The following is a 19171-nucleotide window of genomic DNA, read 5'->3' on the forward strand; positions in this document are numbered from 1 at the left end:
TTACTTAAATATAAATGTGTAATTAGTGAAATCAGATAAATATTTTTGAATAATGTGTATTTCTTTCCAGGGCCGTATATTAGGATTTTCTTTGTATATATTTTTATATATTGTGTGTTTTTATGATCCATAGAGATGTTGGTTAAGGGATCTAGATTTATCTGCTATCTATCTCACTGTGTAACCCACAATTCATTCTGCTTTTTCTAGAGAAACAGTCCTCCTGAGGACCTGCCTGATGAAAGCTTTAACCGCAGGGCTACTCTGCTGAAGAGCCTGTCGGTGGTCATGTGCTGCAGTCCGGTGTGTGAGAAACAGGCTCTCTTCGCTCTCTTTCAGTCCTACAAGGAGAATGGAATTGAGGAGCAGCTCATTAAAAAGGTACAGATGATCCATGATTGTATAAAAAAGAGTATTAGTTATGTATTAGTTTATAGTTAAAATGTTTTTTAATTTGATATGATTTTGCAGGTGTTAGGGAGCGTGTCTCGTTCTTTGGGCTACAGGAGCTCGAAGGCGTTCGTCTGCTCTCACCTGTATTACCTGGTGGCTGAGTGGCTTTCTCAGAGAGAGACCGACCCCAGCTACACCCTGCAGTCCTTCCCTTACACTCTGCTGAACTACAGCACTCTGGAGGAGTTTTACAGGTACTAAACTGAAGCCTAGAACACACTACAGGATTTTTAATATTGTATAAGACACAAAATAAAAATAAATACACATGAAAAAATCTCACAGTTAAATTCACGTTTCTAAACTCAAACTCAAAAAAAATTCTCCACGACTCAAATCCCTCATAAATCAGCATCATCTTGCGTCTGCTCAAAAATATGGACATGGAAACCTGAGTGGCCTGTTTTTAATGCAGTGCCACCTGAGGGCCCGAAGATCACCAGCATCCAGTGTTGACCACTTTGCACACAGGGATTCTCACAGATTCTCTGAATCATTTAATGATTAATAAACTATAGGACAGGGGTCGGCAATTAGTTTTGGCCGCGGGCCAGATATTTTCCAAGCCATTACGTGGCGGGCCACAAAAAAAAAAATTCTGTTTTGAAAAATGAAGTGTAATGGTATGGAGCGCCATAGACTAGTAGCTCTCCAGCCCAGAGGATTGTTGAACCCAATTGCAGAACAGTTGAATTAACAAAGAATAAAGGAAAATAAAATAAAAAATAAACACAAAGCTCCTCACGTGAAATCCAATCCGTGTCGTCAGGGTCGCGGTCCAATACACTACCACTGCCCTTATAAGGAGATAGGGAGTCCAAAAGCTGAAAAACGAGAATGGGTGGAAACTGAAGTCACGCCAAGCGCGACAGATTCAGAGAGAGGGGAGGCATGTAAACAAAAGCTTGCCAGAAAAGCATTACATTGTATTCTTTTTTTATTATTGTTCATTATGCTTCAAACAACCTCACGGGCCAGATTTTATGCTTGCGGGCCAAATCTGCCCCACGGACTGCCTATTGCCAACCCCTGCTATAGAGAGTGGAATGTCAAAAGTCTTCACAATTTTACATTGCGAATCATTTTCTGAAGTTGTTCCACAATTCAATAGACAGTTTTTTGAACCTCTACCCATCAGAATTACATAACCAGAGTGTAATGTAATTCTTAATGTCCTTCTCTGTTTCAGGTCATCTTATCATGTACTCATTCCTCACTTGGTGTTCCTGAACGACTTTGAGCAGGTGAGGTCTATCGGCAGTCATCTTCAGGAGGACTGGAAGAAGCTCCTCGGCAGGTGCTTCCCGAAGCTCATGGTGAACATCCTGCCTCATTTCGCCCTTCCGGGTCAGGATGCTCACGCAGCGCAGCAGAGAGAGAAAGCTCACCGCGTTTACGACCTGCTGAAGGACAACGACTGTCTGGGAAAACAGGTGGAAGCCTCTTAAATTTTAGTCAGTTAAGCCATTCATGATCTAGTGGCCAGAATTGTAGTATTATGTTTGTCCCAACTTTTTCATGGTTCATTTCCTTGATTAAAAGCAGTCAAACCAGGAAATGAGGTGAGGGAATTTAGTCTGTTATTTATAACCCTGAATCAGAAACCCTTCAGACAGTATGCAGTGGAAAAAAGTATATGAGTATAAGAAAATATTGGTCATATTATGATGCTATGTTTTGCAGTTCTGTATCAGTTCTCAAAAACACGGTATTACATTTTTTATTATTTGTTTACATGTAAAGATTGGTGGCAGACAGTGGTTAGTTTTGTGTTGTGTTTAAACCTAGTCTTCAGGTCTAATTCTTCTGATTGGATGAAACGTTTCTTTTATTCAGATTTTATAAGTTTAATACTCTTTTTCATACTATGACGGTTTTCTTAAAGTTTGATTTGTCTCTTTCCAATACATAGCCCTATTATTTAAAATGTTCGTATTGTCTCAAACTTTTTCTGATTTAGGATTGTAGTAGGATTGTATCAGTAAAAAACTGATTAATCAATCCTTCTAACTTGTTACAGTCTTTGCCTTTTTAAAAGCCAAAATGTGAAATATTGTGCTTAGTTGATATAGAAATAAAAAAAATAACTCAGAGTAAACACGACATGTTTATTAAACATTCTTTATTTTTCATTATTTTCCAGCAAATAGACAATCTGATTTGTAGCAACCTGGCGGATATTGTGGTGGAGCTGCTGATGACCCTTTATGAGGGTGCTGAAGGCGGGGGACTGCAGAAATTTATCGGGTAGAGTATATTGATCGTCTCTTGAGATCTTGATTGTGTTAAACATGGCTGATTAGGTTGGTTTAGCACATCATAGTGAATAAGTGTGATGTCATTTCTGTAGGGAGCTGGATCCTGCACCCAATCCTCCGTTCTTCAACTCTAAAGTGATCAAAGCTACGCTGGACTATCTCAGTAATTGTCACAGTGCCAATCACAAGTCTCTGGTAACCATTCTCTCCAAGACTCCGGTGAGACATTTTTGTCAATTTTTACTTATGTATAAATGTATTTTTATATACGCTACTGTTCAAAAAAATGTATAGCACATCTATTTTTTACTTTTCCAGTAGCAGTGCTAAATGACTCAGACAAGCTGTTTATTTTCTCATCTTATCAATGACTTTATTACTGCTCATCACTTCACCACTTCAGACCTCTAATTCTCTATTCTTTACTGCTGAAACTGAGACTTAGTCTAATGTTAAGCTGAACTAAAGGCTGGTGTTTCCATGTGGTTCAGCCAGACGTGACTCTTCCTGTACCAGTTTTCTCCAGTTTCCAATAGTCTTCTGAAAGTGTAGGAAACGGTATTCATTGCTCTCTGGCTCCTCTAAAGAAAATACTTAAACTTTGAATAGTTACACATAGTGCTGGACGATATGGCCAAAATTTTTATCATGATATGTTCCTTAAATTCTGTCGATGCGATATAATTTCGATATCGATATAAATACTTTGAAGGCCTCAGGAAAAACTGCTAAGAATCCCTGCAATGGAAATCTGTAATCTGAAATTTTAATGTAAGTCTTTAAAGCGGGATATTTTAGGTGCGGAGCAGAGAGCAGCCGAGATCCGCTTGGCTAGGGTCGGTTTTGCTTCATTGCGGGAGGTTTTAGATGCGGACCGGAGCGCAGCTGAGCTTAATCGCGGGACAGGCCTAGCCTAGGCCTAGCCTAGCCTAGCCTAGCCGGCTACGTGCCTGTATGATTACGTCATTACGCACTGACGTAGCCCGGCTACGGAGGCTGATTGTGTTCAGCTCAGCAGTGAACTGACGGCGCTAAAAAACGCCTGTTTGTGATAGATTCTGTAAATAATACATATCGATATGCCCCAAAAATGATTGAAACATATCTTATCGCGATAAAAACCGAAATCGAAATATTGTCCAGGCCTAGTTACAGAGTTCTCTGTGTTTCTAGTTATTATAATAAAAGTGTAAATGCTGCAGTAAAGAGTGCAATAAGACCCTATGTTCCAGCACTGCTTTACTACAGACAAAGTCCAGTAACAGGAATGAGTATTTTCCACTGGTTTATTATTATTGTTTTTTTAATGTTAATATTAGTAAATGTAAACAACTTTTTTTTTAAATTCTGTTTGATTCATCTTTTACCCAGTCGAGAAAAAAATACAATGTGCATGCATATATAGTGGGTTTTTTTTCTCATGAATATCAATTATTTGAACATGCAGTCAACAATGTCTTTAAAATAAAGACTTTCTTGCTTATAAACATGCTTTTTTAAATGTCACATGAGTTTTGAGAAAAGCAATGAATGTAATAATGTAATCAGCTTCAGCTTAGAATTCTTGTATAAAATTAAGTACAGCTGCCTGAGATTGAATAGTACATGTTTTGAATAGTTAATTATATGTGTTATTAGAGTTTTAAAGATTAAAAAAGAAAATGTAAAATTTTGGATCAGGTGGCACTTTCTGTATTTTGTGGGCTGTGGCTGTTAAATATTAGGGTGTGTGTGCAATGATATGTGCCCTAACTATTGGTTATGTGGTTGATGTAGCACAGTGGATAACACCACCCACTGCTAGTGAGCTACCACATCATGTGGGAGACTAGGGTTCAATTCCAGGTCTGGGTGACTACAGAATGCTGCACTACACCAATAAGAGTCCTTGGGCAAGACTCCTAACACTATATTGGCCCACATCTGTAATAGAAATAAGCTTGTACGTCACCCTGGATAAGAGTGTCAACTAAATGCTATAAAAAATATATATATATTAATTTTCTATTTTAGATCTCGTACGTTTTCCTCAAATACTTATCAAATATATTTTATTCTTTGTTCTTTATTAGATGTCCATACAGAAGATCCTGGCCTCCATTTGTGAAAGGGCAGCTGAGACCACCAACGCTTATGAAAGACACCGCATCCTGATGATGTATCACCTGTTTGTGAACCTGTTACTCCAGGAGGTGAAGGACGGACTGGGAGGAGCCTGGGCCTTCGTACTGCGAGACATTATTTACACCCTGATACATCAAATCAACAGCAGGTCTGTGAACAACAAGGCCCCTGAAGCATGAACCCTGATCATAGGGAGGCATGCTCTGATCTTGGAGATCCTCACGTTTATATCTGATGTAAAACCCTGGATTTCTCTGTAGGTCACTCCAGCAGGACGAGGTTTCTACACGCAGTCTTGCTCTGTGCTGCGACCTGCTGACCACTGTCTGCAAAACTGCTGTCCTCGTCTGTGACGATGCTCTAGAGAGCCACCTGCAGGTTATTGTAGGTACTCTCACAGCGCAGGTCACCGAGCGCCCTGTTATAGCTCAACAGGTGAGTTCACACCGTGGCACCAGTTGGTTTAGGGCTGCAACTTATGTCTGTTTCAATAGGTTGACTAATGGATGACTAATCGATTAACCATGATTATTTTTATAATTTCCTGTTTATGAAGCTCCCAACCAATTAATGTTTTACTGCATCTTGACTGTAATTTTTTTGAAAGGTACCTACACAAAATTACAAAGGATATTATAGGAGATATTCACACATGCTGGATGTTATTAATTTTAGGAAATTCCACTTAAGTGTCTTCGATTGACATGTTAATATTAACAGACAATATTCTTTTAAACGTGACTGTCTTTATTAGTCTCTTTTATTGTGAGGATTTTTTTTTTGTAATAAAAGGAAAGTACTTAATGTTTCTTTTGATTCATGTAAACTGCCATGTAAACTGTCTTATTATTATTTCTATATTATTTGTTAATTTATTAGAATTTACTTTTTTTAATATTAATATGTATCTTTGTATTGTGCTCTGTAACCATATACACTAGTGCATCTCAGAAAATTAGAATATTTACTTTGTATATAGACGTTGCAAACGTTGGCTGCAACCTTAGATATTGGGCTAGTTTAAACTTCTGATGAGCGGGTTTTAAAAAGGCTTTGGCCAGGATTTTTTGCTGGACCTGGCAACCCTGGCTGCAGTTTGTGGGAACTCACTATCTGCTTTCTCTCTGTCGCCCCAAATTCAAGGAAATGCACTAGGTTTAAATACAATGGAACAGATTAAAAACAGAGAAAGAGTGTTTATATATATATATATATTAGTGCTGGGCGATAAAACGATATCGATAGTTATCGAGGAAACTATATATCGCGATAAGTCGGGGCGAGAAATTCGATAAACTAAATTTTCTATTTCCCGTTTAAGTAGCGTTGTGAACAGGCGCAGCACGAGATCAGGCAGCACGCTGAACTGCTGCTCAGCCCAGTACAACCCCTCCCCTCCCCTCTCCACCATCCCCCTCTCCACCATCTCCCTCCGCCCCACCCCCCGAGCCCCTCCACTCTGAACTCCTCACACAGCGGCTCCTTCTCTCCCATTTACTGGATAAACTTCATTTATACTATTTAGCGGCGCTACACTGGAAAACTCACCTCTTAAATATGAGGCATGCGTCTCCAAGATATTTAGAGAGGTGAGCTTGTTCAGATTTCTGAAGGCAGGTAAACGCTGCTCTGTTTGCTGCTAGTTAGATTAGCTTGTCTCCAGTTTAAAGTTAGCGATGTTTACGGTGTAAAAGGGATCTGTGCAATCTGTCATCATTAGCTAAGATGCTTTCACTGCTTTTTACATTCTAATAAGCTAATAGGTAACGCACGTTAGCCGTGTTAATCCACGTTTCGTGTAAATTAAGGTTAACTTCAGCACGAGTGAGGGGTTAGTATATAAACACACAGAAAGGAAGCACTTTCCATCTTTTTTCCTAACTCTCACTGTTTCTGTTAGAAAACCCTGAGGGCAGAATTCTCCTCTGTCTGTGTTTTTAGTTTTTAACAGATAGAGAGTCTGTTATGCTGGATATTTTACTAAATACAGAAGATTATATAATCTGTCTAGCTGTATTTGAACTGAGCTAAACATTGCTGTTACTGAACTGGAGTTTTAAATACACTTTAGTAATGTAAGTCTAGTCTACTGAAAGCCAGTAATGTTAGTATAAATCTGTACTGCAGTAGAAGTGGATCATTTCAGAAACTTGACTTTATTCCTCCCACCTCCATTACAGGTCACTTACTTTAAAATATTTAAATGTTAGCTTAATTTAAATGTAAAAAAACCTAAAGGCTCTTATTTAAAAAAAAAAAACATAAGCAGTAAATAATCTAAAATTACAACAAATAGAAAATAGAAAAACAGTAAAACATATGTAATACATACTTTTTATATGACCAAAATTAAACTAGACTGAAATGTGACTAAAACTAATAATATCCGATAGACTAAAATGTAACTAAAACTATTATACATTTTAGTGAAAAGACTAAGACTGTATCAAAATCACCTGTCAAAATGAACACTGTGATATACTCTTGTATTTTGCTTTATGTAGTTGCCTGCATTCAGGGAGGGGAATGATCTTTTGATTAAATATAATTTTATAAAAATAAATAAAGTGTTATTGCAATTTAAATTAAACAGACATATAATGTAAAGGGTCTTACATATTTTTTAGTTTATATATTTGTCCCCTTTTTAAAATTAATTTAAAAGCTGTACCCACCTGGCAAGATGTTAACATCCTAGTGTCTGTCCACAAGGCTCTGAGCCTGCTAGTGATTTTGTCCATAACTCCCTTATTCTGTCACTTCTGAGTAAAAAAGAAACCTTTAAGTGTAACAGAAAGTGATTTGATTTATATCGTGATACATATCGATATCGGCTGATATGAAAAACTATATCGTAATAAGATTTTTTTCCATATCGCCCAGCCCTAATATATATATATATACATATATATATATATATATATATATATATATATATGTATATGTATGTATATGTATGTATACATATATATATATATATATATATATATATATATATATATATATATATATATATATATATATATATAAATACACTGTTAGTGGCTGTTAATAACATTTGACATATCACTGTAAACTGTTTTCAGGTCAATTTTGAGTATAATTTCAAATTTTAAGTAAATCAGATAAATTATAAATTACTTTATGTGTTTGTATGTGTTCTGTGTGAAAGGTACTGCATCTGCTGAAGTTCCTGGTGATAGATAATCCCGACAACAGATACCTGAGAAGAGCCATTCCTTTACTGGAGCCTTTCCCTGACCGACCGGCCTTCAGAGAGCTGAGAGCTGCTCAGCACCAGCTCAAATACAGCTCCAGAACCTTCTCCCTCAGACAGGTTACTCATTTATTCATCACTATCTGTTCTCTTTTAGAATTGTTATTCAGTAACTATCCAATTATTAAAGACTAAACTGTTTCATCTTTGTATTATTTTGTAGGAGATTGATCATTTCCTGTCTGTGGCATCATGTGACTCTTTACCTCTAACTCGATTGGAAGGTCTGAAGGATTTGAAAAGACAGCTTCACACTCACAAACAGCAGATGGAACAGCTGCTGAAAGAATGCCATGGTAACACACTGTTCTGTCTCTGTGTTTACTTATTACTTACATGAATCACTTCACTCAGAATAGAATTAAGCCATTTTGTGGCACTAGGCTTCGAAAAAAATCATAAAACTATTTTATGATATCTATTTAGTATAGCAAACTTACTGACTAACTGAGTTTTTGCATGCACAACTATACAAGTGCATCTCAGAAATAACGGATATAATTGAAAAGTTTCTTTATTTTAGTAATTCATTTCAAAAGTGATCTATTTAAGCGTTTATTTATTTTATTGTTGATTATGTCATACATACTTTGGACTTGATATAACACAGTAGACCAACACCAGCAGATGACATGGCTCTCCAAATAAACCATCACTGACCATCAGAGTCCAAGTTGAGTCCAAGTCCAAGGAGCCATGTCATCTGCTGGTGTTGAACTGCTGTGTTATATCAAGTCAGTGCAGTGTTTTACCGGAAATCTTACAGCACTTCATGCTTCCCCATTTAATTTTCCAGCAGGACTTGGCACAATGCCCACACTCCCAAAAGTACCAATTGGTCTTTATTTAATATAAACATTTTCTGAGACACTGATTTTTGGGTTTTCATTGGCTGTAAACCATCCTCATCCACAGTAAAATAAATAAATGCTTAAAATAAATGACTCCGTGTCATTATATCTGTATAATATGAGTTTCAGAACACTAAAGTGTTCTTATATTTCTTAAAGGTTTTAAAGGTTACTTACAGCTTTCTCACATACTCTGTGTTTTTGTAGCTGACCCTGCTGGAAGTGTTTTGGTTAAACTGGTTCTGAACCTCCTGCAGCTGTGCAAACTTGCAACCAACCACCCTGGAGGCAGAGACATCTTGGGTGAGCACTTCCTGCTACCTGCTTAAATGCCTCACTGGTTAATTAGGGACATTGCACACCATATGTAATATTTTAGGTAAAATTTATGTAATATTTACCATCATATCAGAATAACGACCATTTTCTTTTTTCTACACTCACTTTCCAATTTCTCAGCTCCACTGATGACATAGGAGCATTTCGTAGTTCAAATACATAAAGACATGATTACGTACATGATTACAGACTGTAGCGTTTCTGTTTTTCTGCATACTTCATTATTCTCCTTTCACACAGCACACAGCAGTGCTGCTGGAGTTCTTAATCAGCTAGACTGAGAATAGACCACCAACAAGAAATATCCAGCATTCTGTGGGCAGTGTCCAACATCCAGAGGATGATCAACATTTAACTGTGTAGCAACAGATGATCTTCAGCCATGTTAATCACTCAGGGTTTTGTTCTGCTTCTGTTACAGAGGCTGTTGGTGGTTGTTTGGGAGAACTCGGGCCTGTGGACTTGTCTACTATTGCTCTGCATCACGGAAAAGACCAGATCTACACTCAAGCAGCTGAACTTTTCCCTGATGCACTTCATCAGTGGATCTTCATCATCCTCAGCTGTATAAACAATGCACTGACACACCACAGGTAGTGTGATTTATGTCTTTAGACTGGGTTTCCCGTTTTCTGTATTTTGTTTCTGGGATGTTTAGAATAGGTTTAAGTAAAGGTGAGTCCTTGGTAAGATTCTTCAATTAGTGACGTTCATTAGAACATATGATGCCCTAGTGTGCACAAATCAAGTGAAATAATCATAATTTCTTGTTTACAGATGTACTTTAAAATGTGAAAAATATGATATTTGTGCATGTGTTTATTGTGAGCTTTAAATTGAGGTGTTTTAAATTGAGGCTGAGGCACATTCAGCTGTAATTAAACATAGTGGATAAAAACACGCATGATTGCACCCATCAGTTATTAAAAATGAATATACTATTAACTGTATGGTTGTGTATTGCTATTGTAATGTATAATGAATACATTATTCAGCATTGTATTCGTAATGTTTGCAGCATAAATTGTTTTGCTATTTTTTTTCTGTCATTAGAACCTTAGATTCTAATTAACTCTCAATTATCAATTACTCACAGTACCCAATTAAATCTCAGTTGCCAATTAAACAACGTCTCTGGCTGTTTTCCGTCCCTGTGTTTTAGTATCTCCATCCGTCAGGCTGCAGCTCAGTGTCTGAAAGACGTCCTGGCCACCCAGCCTGGCTTGGACTTCTGGGAAAAGTACAAGAGTCAGAGGGACCCAATGCTGCTCTACCTGAGTCCTTTCCGCTCTACCAAGAGAAAGGTAAGTGTCTTTATACACTTTATACACTTTTGTGTTTGTTATTACAGCATACAGCACAGTACAAAGACAGCCTGCTTTATCACGTAGGACCAACTTCAGGTACACCGATAGCATCGAAAATAATAGTGTTAACTACAAAATACAAAACACAACACTACCACAAAAAAGGTTTATGAATCATAGTTTATCTAGCATACTGTAGAGAAGGCAATAAAATCACTTTTTTAATCAATTTTATTTTCTAATATAATAATTCCATTTTTACTATCTCTTTAGGAGCAGACAGTAAGAGTGGAAGTCCCTCTTATGTCCAGAGATCGTCTGGACAGTCTGGAACTATGGTCAGTAAATCCAGGCAGTCACAAGGACTGGTTGAGAAGATTGTGCATTGCTTTGCTAGACAGTGGAGGCATCCAAAATGAAGCTCTGCTGATGACCAGACCACTCTGTGAGGTACTGATGATTTAGTCAAATATTTTCCATAGTCTAGCTAATACTGCTCCAGCCTCTGTGCTGGAGAAACTTCACTGAAACTCCTGTATAAAGCTGTACTTCAGCAGAGTGGCTTTACTGCTCCTTAATACCAAACTGGTAAAATTCATACATAAAGTGCACTCAATTATAAGGTGAATTTTTGGGACAATTAAAGGATTTTAAGTGTGTCTTATAGTGCGTCAGATAATCGACTCTCACTGTAATCATTAGTTACAGCCATTACAGACATTTTACTAAATTGTACCCCTTCTGTCTTTAGAACATGTTTAAATATGAGAAGATTTCCCTGAAAGAGGTTAGAAAAGTTGCCGTTGTTTATGATCTCACTAACTGGCCTCTGCAGGTAAAAACCGACTTCTGTCAGAGAGTTCTGCCTCTCTTTATTCACAACATGCTTCTAGAGGACAGGAACGGCTCCTGGAGGGAACTACTCTCCACACACATCCAGAGGTTCTTCAGCCTGTGCTCCAGACCAGCCAATCCCAGCAGCCGCCCCACCACCCCCCTGCTACCAGATTCAGGTCCATTTTTTGTTCTGGGTGAATGTTGTAAATTGTAATTTCGCAAGGAAAATAGTCCTATGGAGCAGGATTACACTGTGCTGCTAGTTGTGTACAGGTGTATGAAAAAGTTTGGGCAATCCCTGATCATTCATGATTTTCCTTTATAAATCATTGATCGTTCAGATAATCAATCTCAGTTAAATATATCATATAGCAGAGGAACACAGTGATATTTGAGATGTGAAGTGAAGTTTAGAGGATTTACAGAAAGTGTGCAATAATTCTTTAAACAAAATTAGGCAGGTGCATAAGGGTCAATAAGCTTATCAAACAAATTGTGTGTTCCAATAATTCATACTAAAGTATTCAAATCAATAAAACAGGGCACTGAGTGGTCCAGCGGTCTAAAGGACTGCCACTATGAGCAGGCGGTCGTAGGTTTGAACCCCCCGCTCATGCAGCTTTGCCATCAAGCTGCCGGCGCTCAGAGGGAGCACAATTGGCCCTGCTCCCTCTGGGTGGGTAGATGGTGCTCTCTCCCCACATCACTCCTTGGGTGATGTCCGCAGCTCAGGGCGTCTGTGAGCTGATGTACCGGAACCGAGCCGCTGCGCTTTCCTCCAAGCTCGCTGACAAGCAGCTCGAAAAGAAGCGGTGGAAGGAGGAAGCATGTGTTAGTCTTCGCCCTCCTAGTGTGTTGGGGCATTACTAGTTATATGAGGGAGTTGGCCGTGTAAATTGGGTAGAAAATGGGAAAAAATTGAAAAACAAAATCTAATAAAAAAATCGACAAATAAAACGACAAGGGTGTCCAATTTAGTCTAAAGAATTATTGCACTACAGCACTTGAAATGAAATGTTAATTAATATTGTTGATATTGGTGAACAGGAGAGGATGCTAGCAGTCAGGCTCAGCCGGATAAATGCTCTCTGCGCACCATGCTGGCCGTCATCGATTACCTCAGAAAGCAGAGCCGTCCACTGAGACCTGGCAGGTTTGTAGACTTCTCCATCCTCCACTCCTCCTCATTCTGTTGATATCAGGCTGACAGATTCCTACTGATAATAGAGGTGTAACGGTACACAAAAATTGCTGTTCGGATCACACCACGGTATAACCCCAGCGGTTCAGTGAGATTTCAGTATAGTGGGTGGGTTTCCTTTTGGTAATTTAATTTAAACAGACAGTTGTGTAACATAAAGAATGCTTCATGTACTGTTATACTGTTCTATTCACCCCTGATGTAGTTAATACAGCCAGCACTGCATTAAGCAGTAAAATATAAACTGTGATTGTACACTCTCATATAGATCATATTTTGATCTAATCTGAAAAGCAGCACTTATGTTTAATGTTAAAATACAACATTTAAGGGATCAATAAGTAGTTTTTATTTAAAGTCGATTTAAATGAAATTATACTGAATGTCAACCAAAATTAATATTACCCAGCAATTTAAATCAATGTAACTTAATAGCATGTTGTAAGTGTATAAGGCAGTGTGTGAGGAGCATTTCTTTCTTAGCAGACCATAAGATCTGCAGCTTTTCTTGAAAGGGTAGTTTATGGTAAACATGCATATAGGAAAATATTATGTATTGTATCTTTTAATGGAAAATAAATTTGTGCAATAAGAGAAGCCCATATTCTAACAACTACCTTTAGCATAGCAGGCTAAGTGAGTTACAAGTTGCTAATAGCAACAGTGTATAGCTAACGTTTCCAGGGGCCACTAACCTGTGAACCTTGGGTACCACATTCTTTGGTTTTCACACATTTCACACGTAATATTCTCTGTGCGGTTGTGTAAGTAAGTAAAATTTATTTATATAGCACTTATCCCAGACAGTTGTCACAAAGTGCTTTACAGAGGATCAAAACAACAAAAACATTAACATTAACATAAAAACTGAAAATAAACATCAGTACACCTAAAAAGATTAACCAAACGCTTGTTTAAACAAGTAAGTCTTCAATTGTTTTTTAAAAGACTCCACTGACTCAGCAACTCTCGAAGAATATGGTAGAGTATTCCATAGTTTGGGAGCAAAGACCTCAAACGCTCGATCACCCCGTGTTTTTAAATGGGAGCACGGAACAGACAACAAGTGCAAATTATTAGACCTAAGGGATCGTGGTGAAACATGTGAATGCAGAAGGTCAGAAATATACATGGGTGCCTGACCGTGTAGTGCTCTGTAAGTAAGGGTAAGAATTTTAAATTGTATTCGTTGCTCAACCGGAAGCCAATGCAATGATGAGAGTAATGGAGTAATATGAGAGCGTTTATTAGATCTAGTTAGCTGTCTAGCTGCCACCAAAAACAATCCATGACCACTTTATTGTGATACTAATAACTGTTATCTTTGCTGTTCGCAGTGCTGAGTATGGAACTGTGTGTGAGTCTAACTTCTGGCTGGATCTGAACTATCTGGAAGTGGCTCGAGCAGCTCAGCTCTGTTCAGCCCATTTCACAGCACTGCTGTACTCCGAGATCTACGTCGACAACATCCGGAGCAACATGGAGGAGAAGCGCAGGTACTGCTTGCAGAACCCCTGCCATGGACTGTCTCAATACCTTAATGCTTAATGCTGGTTCATTATTATTTTCTTGTTTGTTTGTTTTAATTATCACAATATAACAGAGCCTTTCATTAAACATGTTTTGTGTTGTTTTCAGAGCTCAGTCTAGAACTTCAAGAAGGATCACGTTTGATGACAGCAGCCAGAATCTGTCTATTGGCAGCGTGTCAGAGAAGAGTGTGGAAGATTCTGGCATTAGTCTGCAGGTATCCACTAGTCATAACTAAAGCTGGGTATCCTTTTGAAGTTTTCAATACTGTACTGATATGATACCTTCAATTCTGTACTGATACCCAAACAGTACTTTTCCAAATACCTTTTTCTAAATTGTAAACAAAAAATACAAAAAAAACAACTATTATACTCTCACAAGATATTTATTTAACAGCTGACAAGAGTAAGTTCATTCTCATACTGTCACTATAAGAGACTCCACCTTGTCTGTGGGGCTTTACTAAGAAAAAAAATCATTGCTTGTGCTTAAACTACGAAGACTTTTTCTATGCATATTGCTTGAGCGAGCGAGAGAAAGGGAGAGACTGAGACTTTAGCACAGTGGCCGTGTATCGACATTTTAAATGTTTACCAATTGAAATGGTTACTGTGAACATGCTCATCACCTTTCTTTGCACCTTTTCCACTTGTGTGCGTCAGGGCATCATCGGGGTTGTTTTTAACAAACTGCATGGGCCCTTCGTACGCTCTCCGGGTTTGGCACATTTATGCACGTGTCATGCAAAGTATCAAAAACAGCCACCACGTTTTTTTTTTTTAGACTTTTCGGTACTCAATAGTACCGAGACTGGTATCGAATTTCAGTACCTAGCCCTAAGTCTGGGTATCAAACTGTTAATTGTTCTGTTCCATAAACACATGCTTAAAGTTGTCTCTTTATTGTCTGGTTTGTTTGCAGTGTAAAAACACTAACTTAATGAGCAAATACAGGACTTATAACCACTTTTCAAACAATAAAAGAAAAAAAAGAAACGGTCAGTCTGTCTTTGCATGCATGTGCATTATACAGTAGTATGTACAGTAGACTGGTCATTCCTGTATCTACTGTAACTGTAAGATTAATGTTTAAGAACCAAGAGTTAAACCCCACTATTGTCACATACATTATCAAACCTCATTCATAAACAAAACTATCTAAGGATATCTAAGGAATCCTAAGGTAATCTGTTACACTTTTTCTGCATTTTAAGAAGTCGAATTTTAGAAGTGGGCAGAATTGGGCCCAACAACAGGAAATGCATCCCCTTGCAATGACTGCATTCTACAGGCTGATTCTCATGAACTCTGGTTCTGTTGATTTTGCAGGATCTGTTGATTGAGGTGTACAGGAGCATAGGGGAGCCGGACAGCCTGTACGGATGCGGAGGTGGAAAACTGATTAATCCTCTAACCAGGTGAGATTTACATACTGTTTTACATGGGAGAGCAGCTAGTGTCAAATCCTGTATTTTTTCACCATGTCTGATGGAAGCTATAGAATGCAGCACTGACCTGTGGGATATGCATGTGGGGTCTCCTGCATTCAGTGCGGATGTGGTTTCTGCTAGAGTTGTTTGTTTGTTTGCACGGACAGTTCAAGCCAGAACCCGTCTGTCACAATACTTATCACCCTCCTGTCCACTGTGGGTGGTAATGCATATGTCTATGATGTATTCCTGGTGCATATATGACACTATCAACATTTGATATGGCCCTCACCATCAGCATTTCCGTAAAATCTTGAGAGCATGCTGGCCTATGTTCACCATCTCTCACAAGATAACTCCTTACAACGTATATCACTTCAGGATCAGTTTACACACTGCTTTTCACATGTTTGAATTTGAATATTTCAATGTCTTTTCTTTTTTCCCCCTTCAGAATTAGGACCTATGAACATGAATCCATGTGGGGAAAGGCACTGGCTTCATATGACCTTCACTCCAACCTCCCAGAGGTCACAAGGCAGGTTGGCATAGTGGAGGTATGATCCCATATTCAGAGATATTAGTGACAGCTAATGAAAACCCAAAAATCAGTATTTCAGATCAATTTGTACTTTTATCAGTGTGGGCAGTGTGCCAAGTCCTGCTGAAAATGAAAGCTGCATCTCCATAAATGTTGTCAGCAGAGGGAAGCATGAAGTGCTGTAAGATTTTGTGGGAAAACAAAACTACGCTGACTTTAGACTTGATAATAAAACACAGTGGATCAACACCAGCAGATGACATGTCTCTCCAAACCTTCACTGATTGTGGAAACTTCACACTAGACCTCAAGCAGTTTCCTCCAGACTCTGGTCTCTTAATTTCCAAATGAAAAGTAAAATTTACTGATGATCAGTGATGGTTTGGAGAGACATGTCATCTGCTGGTTTTGATCCACTGTGTTTTATTATCAAGTCTAAAGTCAGTGCAGTGTTTTCCTGGAAAATCTTACAGCACTTCACGCTTCCATCTGCTGACAACTTTTATTGAGATGTGGATTTCATTTTCCAGCAGGAGTTGGCACACTGCCCACACTTCCAAAAGTACAAATTGGTCTTATATAATATTAAAATTTTCTGAGACACTGATTTTTGGGTGTCATTGACTGCAATAATCATTAACAATAAAAAAATAAATAAACGCTTAATATAGATCACTCTGTGTGTAATACATCTATATAATTTATGAGTTTCACATTTTGATCTGAATTAATAAAATAAAGTAGCTTTTCAATGGTATTCTAATTTTTTGTATTGCCCGCATATCGGAGCTATCTGTTAAACTATAATCTATAGTGGTGTGAGAAGTGGGCCTGTAATCATATGGTGTATTTAAGTGTGAGTGTGTGTTCTGATTCAGGGTCTTCAGAACATGGGTCTGTGTGGAATCCTCAGCACGTATCTGGGAGGGTTGGAGAGACAGGTGGCTGACTGGGGATCTGAGCTCTGTGAGCTTCGCTTCCAGGCAGCTTGGAGGAGCACACAGTGGGATACAGACCTGCCTGGGAGGTAAGAGTGTGCTAAAGTGTGTGTGTGTGTGTCTGTCTGTGTGTGTGTGTGTGATAGTGGTGTTACTGTTCATCACATCACATCCAGCAGATTAACAGTCTGATTTAATTGTGTTTGTTAAAGCTGATTTCTGTAAGCTTTGGGTTTTGGGGGATTTAAGGCCTCTCTGGTGAGAATGGGTAATTGCACTGAGCGTGTGGAAGAATCATTTTAAACTGGGTGGGTGTGATGCGGTCTCCTTTCAAAGCGGATGAATCCGATTCCAGGTTATGTTCAGTCAGAAAGAAAGAGCACGCACTCAGTCAGAAACTTCACTTCATTGTTTTTTTTGGTTTTACTGTGAGTGAATGAGCTACTGGGCTCTGAGTTTCCCCTTCTGAAGTCTCCATTGCTCCACCAGCCGCTCGCGCTCAGTAAAACTGTGCCGGATCCTCTTTTAGAGGCGGAACGTGTGACGTAAATACGTAAAGAAGAGTGCCGTGGCCAGAAGAACTCCTGCCAAAAGCAACCCGACACCCCAGTTTTTAGAATGAATATATAAGGCTTAGCAGGGATGGTTGTTTCAGCGCACCGGTACCATCAAACACAATATTTTGTTCCTTCTCCACTCAGAAATGCTTCTGCTTTCAGTTTAGAAACAAAATAATACAGACTGCCACTTTAATGATGTGAGTCTTGATTTAGAGTAATTTTACTTTTTATAAAATAATACAAGCTCTTCAAATTCATAATGAGAATATCCCATCCATCTGCCACCAAGTACTAGGCCTCATTCAAACTTGCCGTTCAACATTGTTTTTCTTTTTTTTTTCTTTTTTTTAGATCACACTTCTAGGAGCATACACCAAAAGTATTCATGTAAAAATTATCTTTAAACTGAGACTTTTCTCATTATTTTGCAGGAGTGAAAAGTTAAATCCTGGATTTAATGAGTCTTTGTTCACTGCGTTACAAGCTCTGAAGGACAAGGACTTCTTTGTGTTTGAAGAAGCTCTGAAATATGCCAGGTAGGCTCAGAATACACAAATCCACACATAGACAAACATGCCTAGTCTACATGTGATCACCCTGCTAAAGACCATTGATTCCTGTGTTTCTGCCTGTCTGTGTGTGTTTTATATCTCAGGGGTAATGGAGTAGAGGAGCTGTGTCGTGGTAATCTGGAAGCTGTGTCCTCTCTCTATCCCACACTCTGTAGTTTGCAGATGATTGAGGAGCTACAAAGTGTCAAAGCACTTTTTGTAAGGTAGGACTGCAGTCATGATACATTTCTACAGTACATTTATTTTATTCTTAAAAAAAAAAAAAAAAAAAAAAAAAAAACAGATTTAAAAAATTCTGCCCAATTAATTAGCTGCTGGATCAGGTTGGAATAGGGCTTGGGGATATGACAAAAATATTGTATTACAATATTTATCCTTCTTTATTTCTCTTTGCTATTTGGGCTAATTGGCACCCGATTTTTGTTAAAACAAAAAATTATCTTTTCACATGATGCTGTTTCTGAGAAAAATAATGTCCACATATGAGGACTTTAGTTTTATATTTCGGTAGAAAACAATGAATTCACAATTAGTAACAATGTGCAACAATTTATTTTTAATATATTAACAGCAGTTTTGTTCAAAACAAAATTGTGCCCCTTTGAGCAATATGGCTAATTTGAAATGCTGCTTCAACACAAATATAACAAAGTAAATAACATAAACATTTACTGTATTTACTGTTCATTTAAATTTCTAAACAAAATCAAATCTATAACATGTTATACTCTTCTGCCACCACTAGGTGACAGTATAATGGCCTCATAAGGGGACACCAGGCGGTACAACCCAAAATGTGATGTCCACACATGTGGACACCAGGTCCTAGTAGGATGAAGACACAGTATTTATCACTAAAGTACAACATAGAGTCAAAACGCATAAGTGAAAAATTCTAATTACATGCTGTGTGCCATCAGCAGCCGGAGTCTGAGAGAGCACAATTGGTCT

The 19171-nt window shown here is 38.2% G+C and overlaps 1 protein-coding gene across 2 annotated transcripts in view; it reads left to right on the forward strand.

The window, feature by feature from the left end:
* Nucleotides 1-19171, forward strand: part of atm (ATM serine/threonine kinase) — a 50634-nt gene that overhangs the window by 17779 nt on the left and 13684 nt on the right. For both annotated transcript variants that reach the window (XM_022679008.2, XM_022679009.2), the window contains exons 24-45: nucleotides 211-381; nucleotides 472-647; nucleotides 1643-1886; nucleotides 2597-2700; nucleotides 2804-2930; nucleotides 4784-4983; nucleotides 5096-5270; nucleotides 8008-8172; nucleotides 8276-8408; nucleotides 9171-9266; nucleotides 9724-9895; nucleotides 10465-10606; nucleotides 10883-11059; nucleotides 11445-11622; nucleotides 12494-12599; nucleotides 13985-14143; nucleotides 14286-14394; nucleotides 15509-15597; nucleotides 16064-16166; nucleotides 17029-17177; nucleotides 18080-18184; nucleotides 18304-18423. In XM_022679008.2, coding sequence (XP_022534729.2) covers nucleotides 211-381; nucleotides 472-647; nucleotides 1643-1886; nucleotides 2597-2700; nucleotides 2804-2930; nucleotides 4784-4983; nucleotides 5096-5270; nucleotides 8008-8172; nucleotides 8276-8408; nucleotides 9171-9266; nucleotides 9724-9895; nucleotides 10465-10606; nucleotides 10883-11059; nucleotides 11445-11622; nucleotides 12494-12599; nucleotides 13985-14143; nucleotides 14286-14394; nucleotides 15509-15597; nucleotides 16064-16166; nucleotides 17029-17177; nucleotides 18080-18184; nucleotides 18304-18423 — 3200 coding nt within the window. The remainder of the gene's footprint in view (nucleotides 1-210; nucleotides 382-471; nucleotides 648-1642; nucleotides 1887-2596; nucleotides 2701-2803; nucleotides 2931-4783; nucleotides 4984-5095; nucleotides 5271-8007; nucleotides 8173-8275; nucleotides 8409-9170; nucleotides 9267-9723; nucleotides 9896-10464; nucleotides 10607-10882; nucleotides 11060-11444; nucleotides 11623-12493; nucleotides 12600-13984; nucleotides 14144-14285; nucleotides 14395-15508; nucleotides 15598-16063; nucleotides 16167-17028; nucleotides 17178-18079; nucleotides 18185-18303; nucleotides 18424-19171) is intronic.

The sequence above is a fragment of the Astyanax mexicanus genome, chromosome 4, assembly GCF_023375975.1.
Source record: "Astyanax mexicanus isolate ESR-SI-001 chromosome 4, AstMex3_surface, whole genome shotgun sequence".
NCBI classification, from domain to species: domain Eukaryota; kingdom Metazoa; phylum Chordata; class Actinopteri; order Characiformes; family Acestrorhamphidae; genus Astyanax; species Astyanax mexicanus.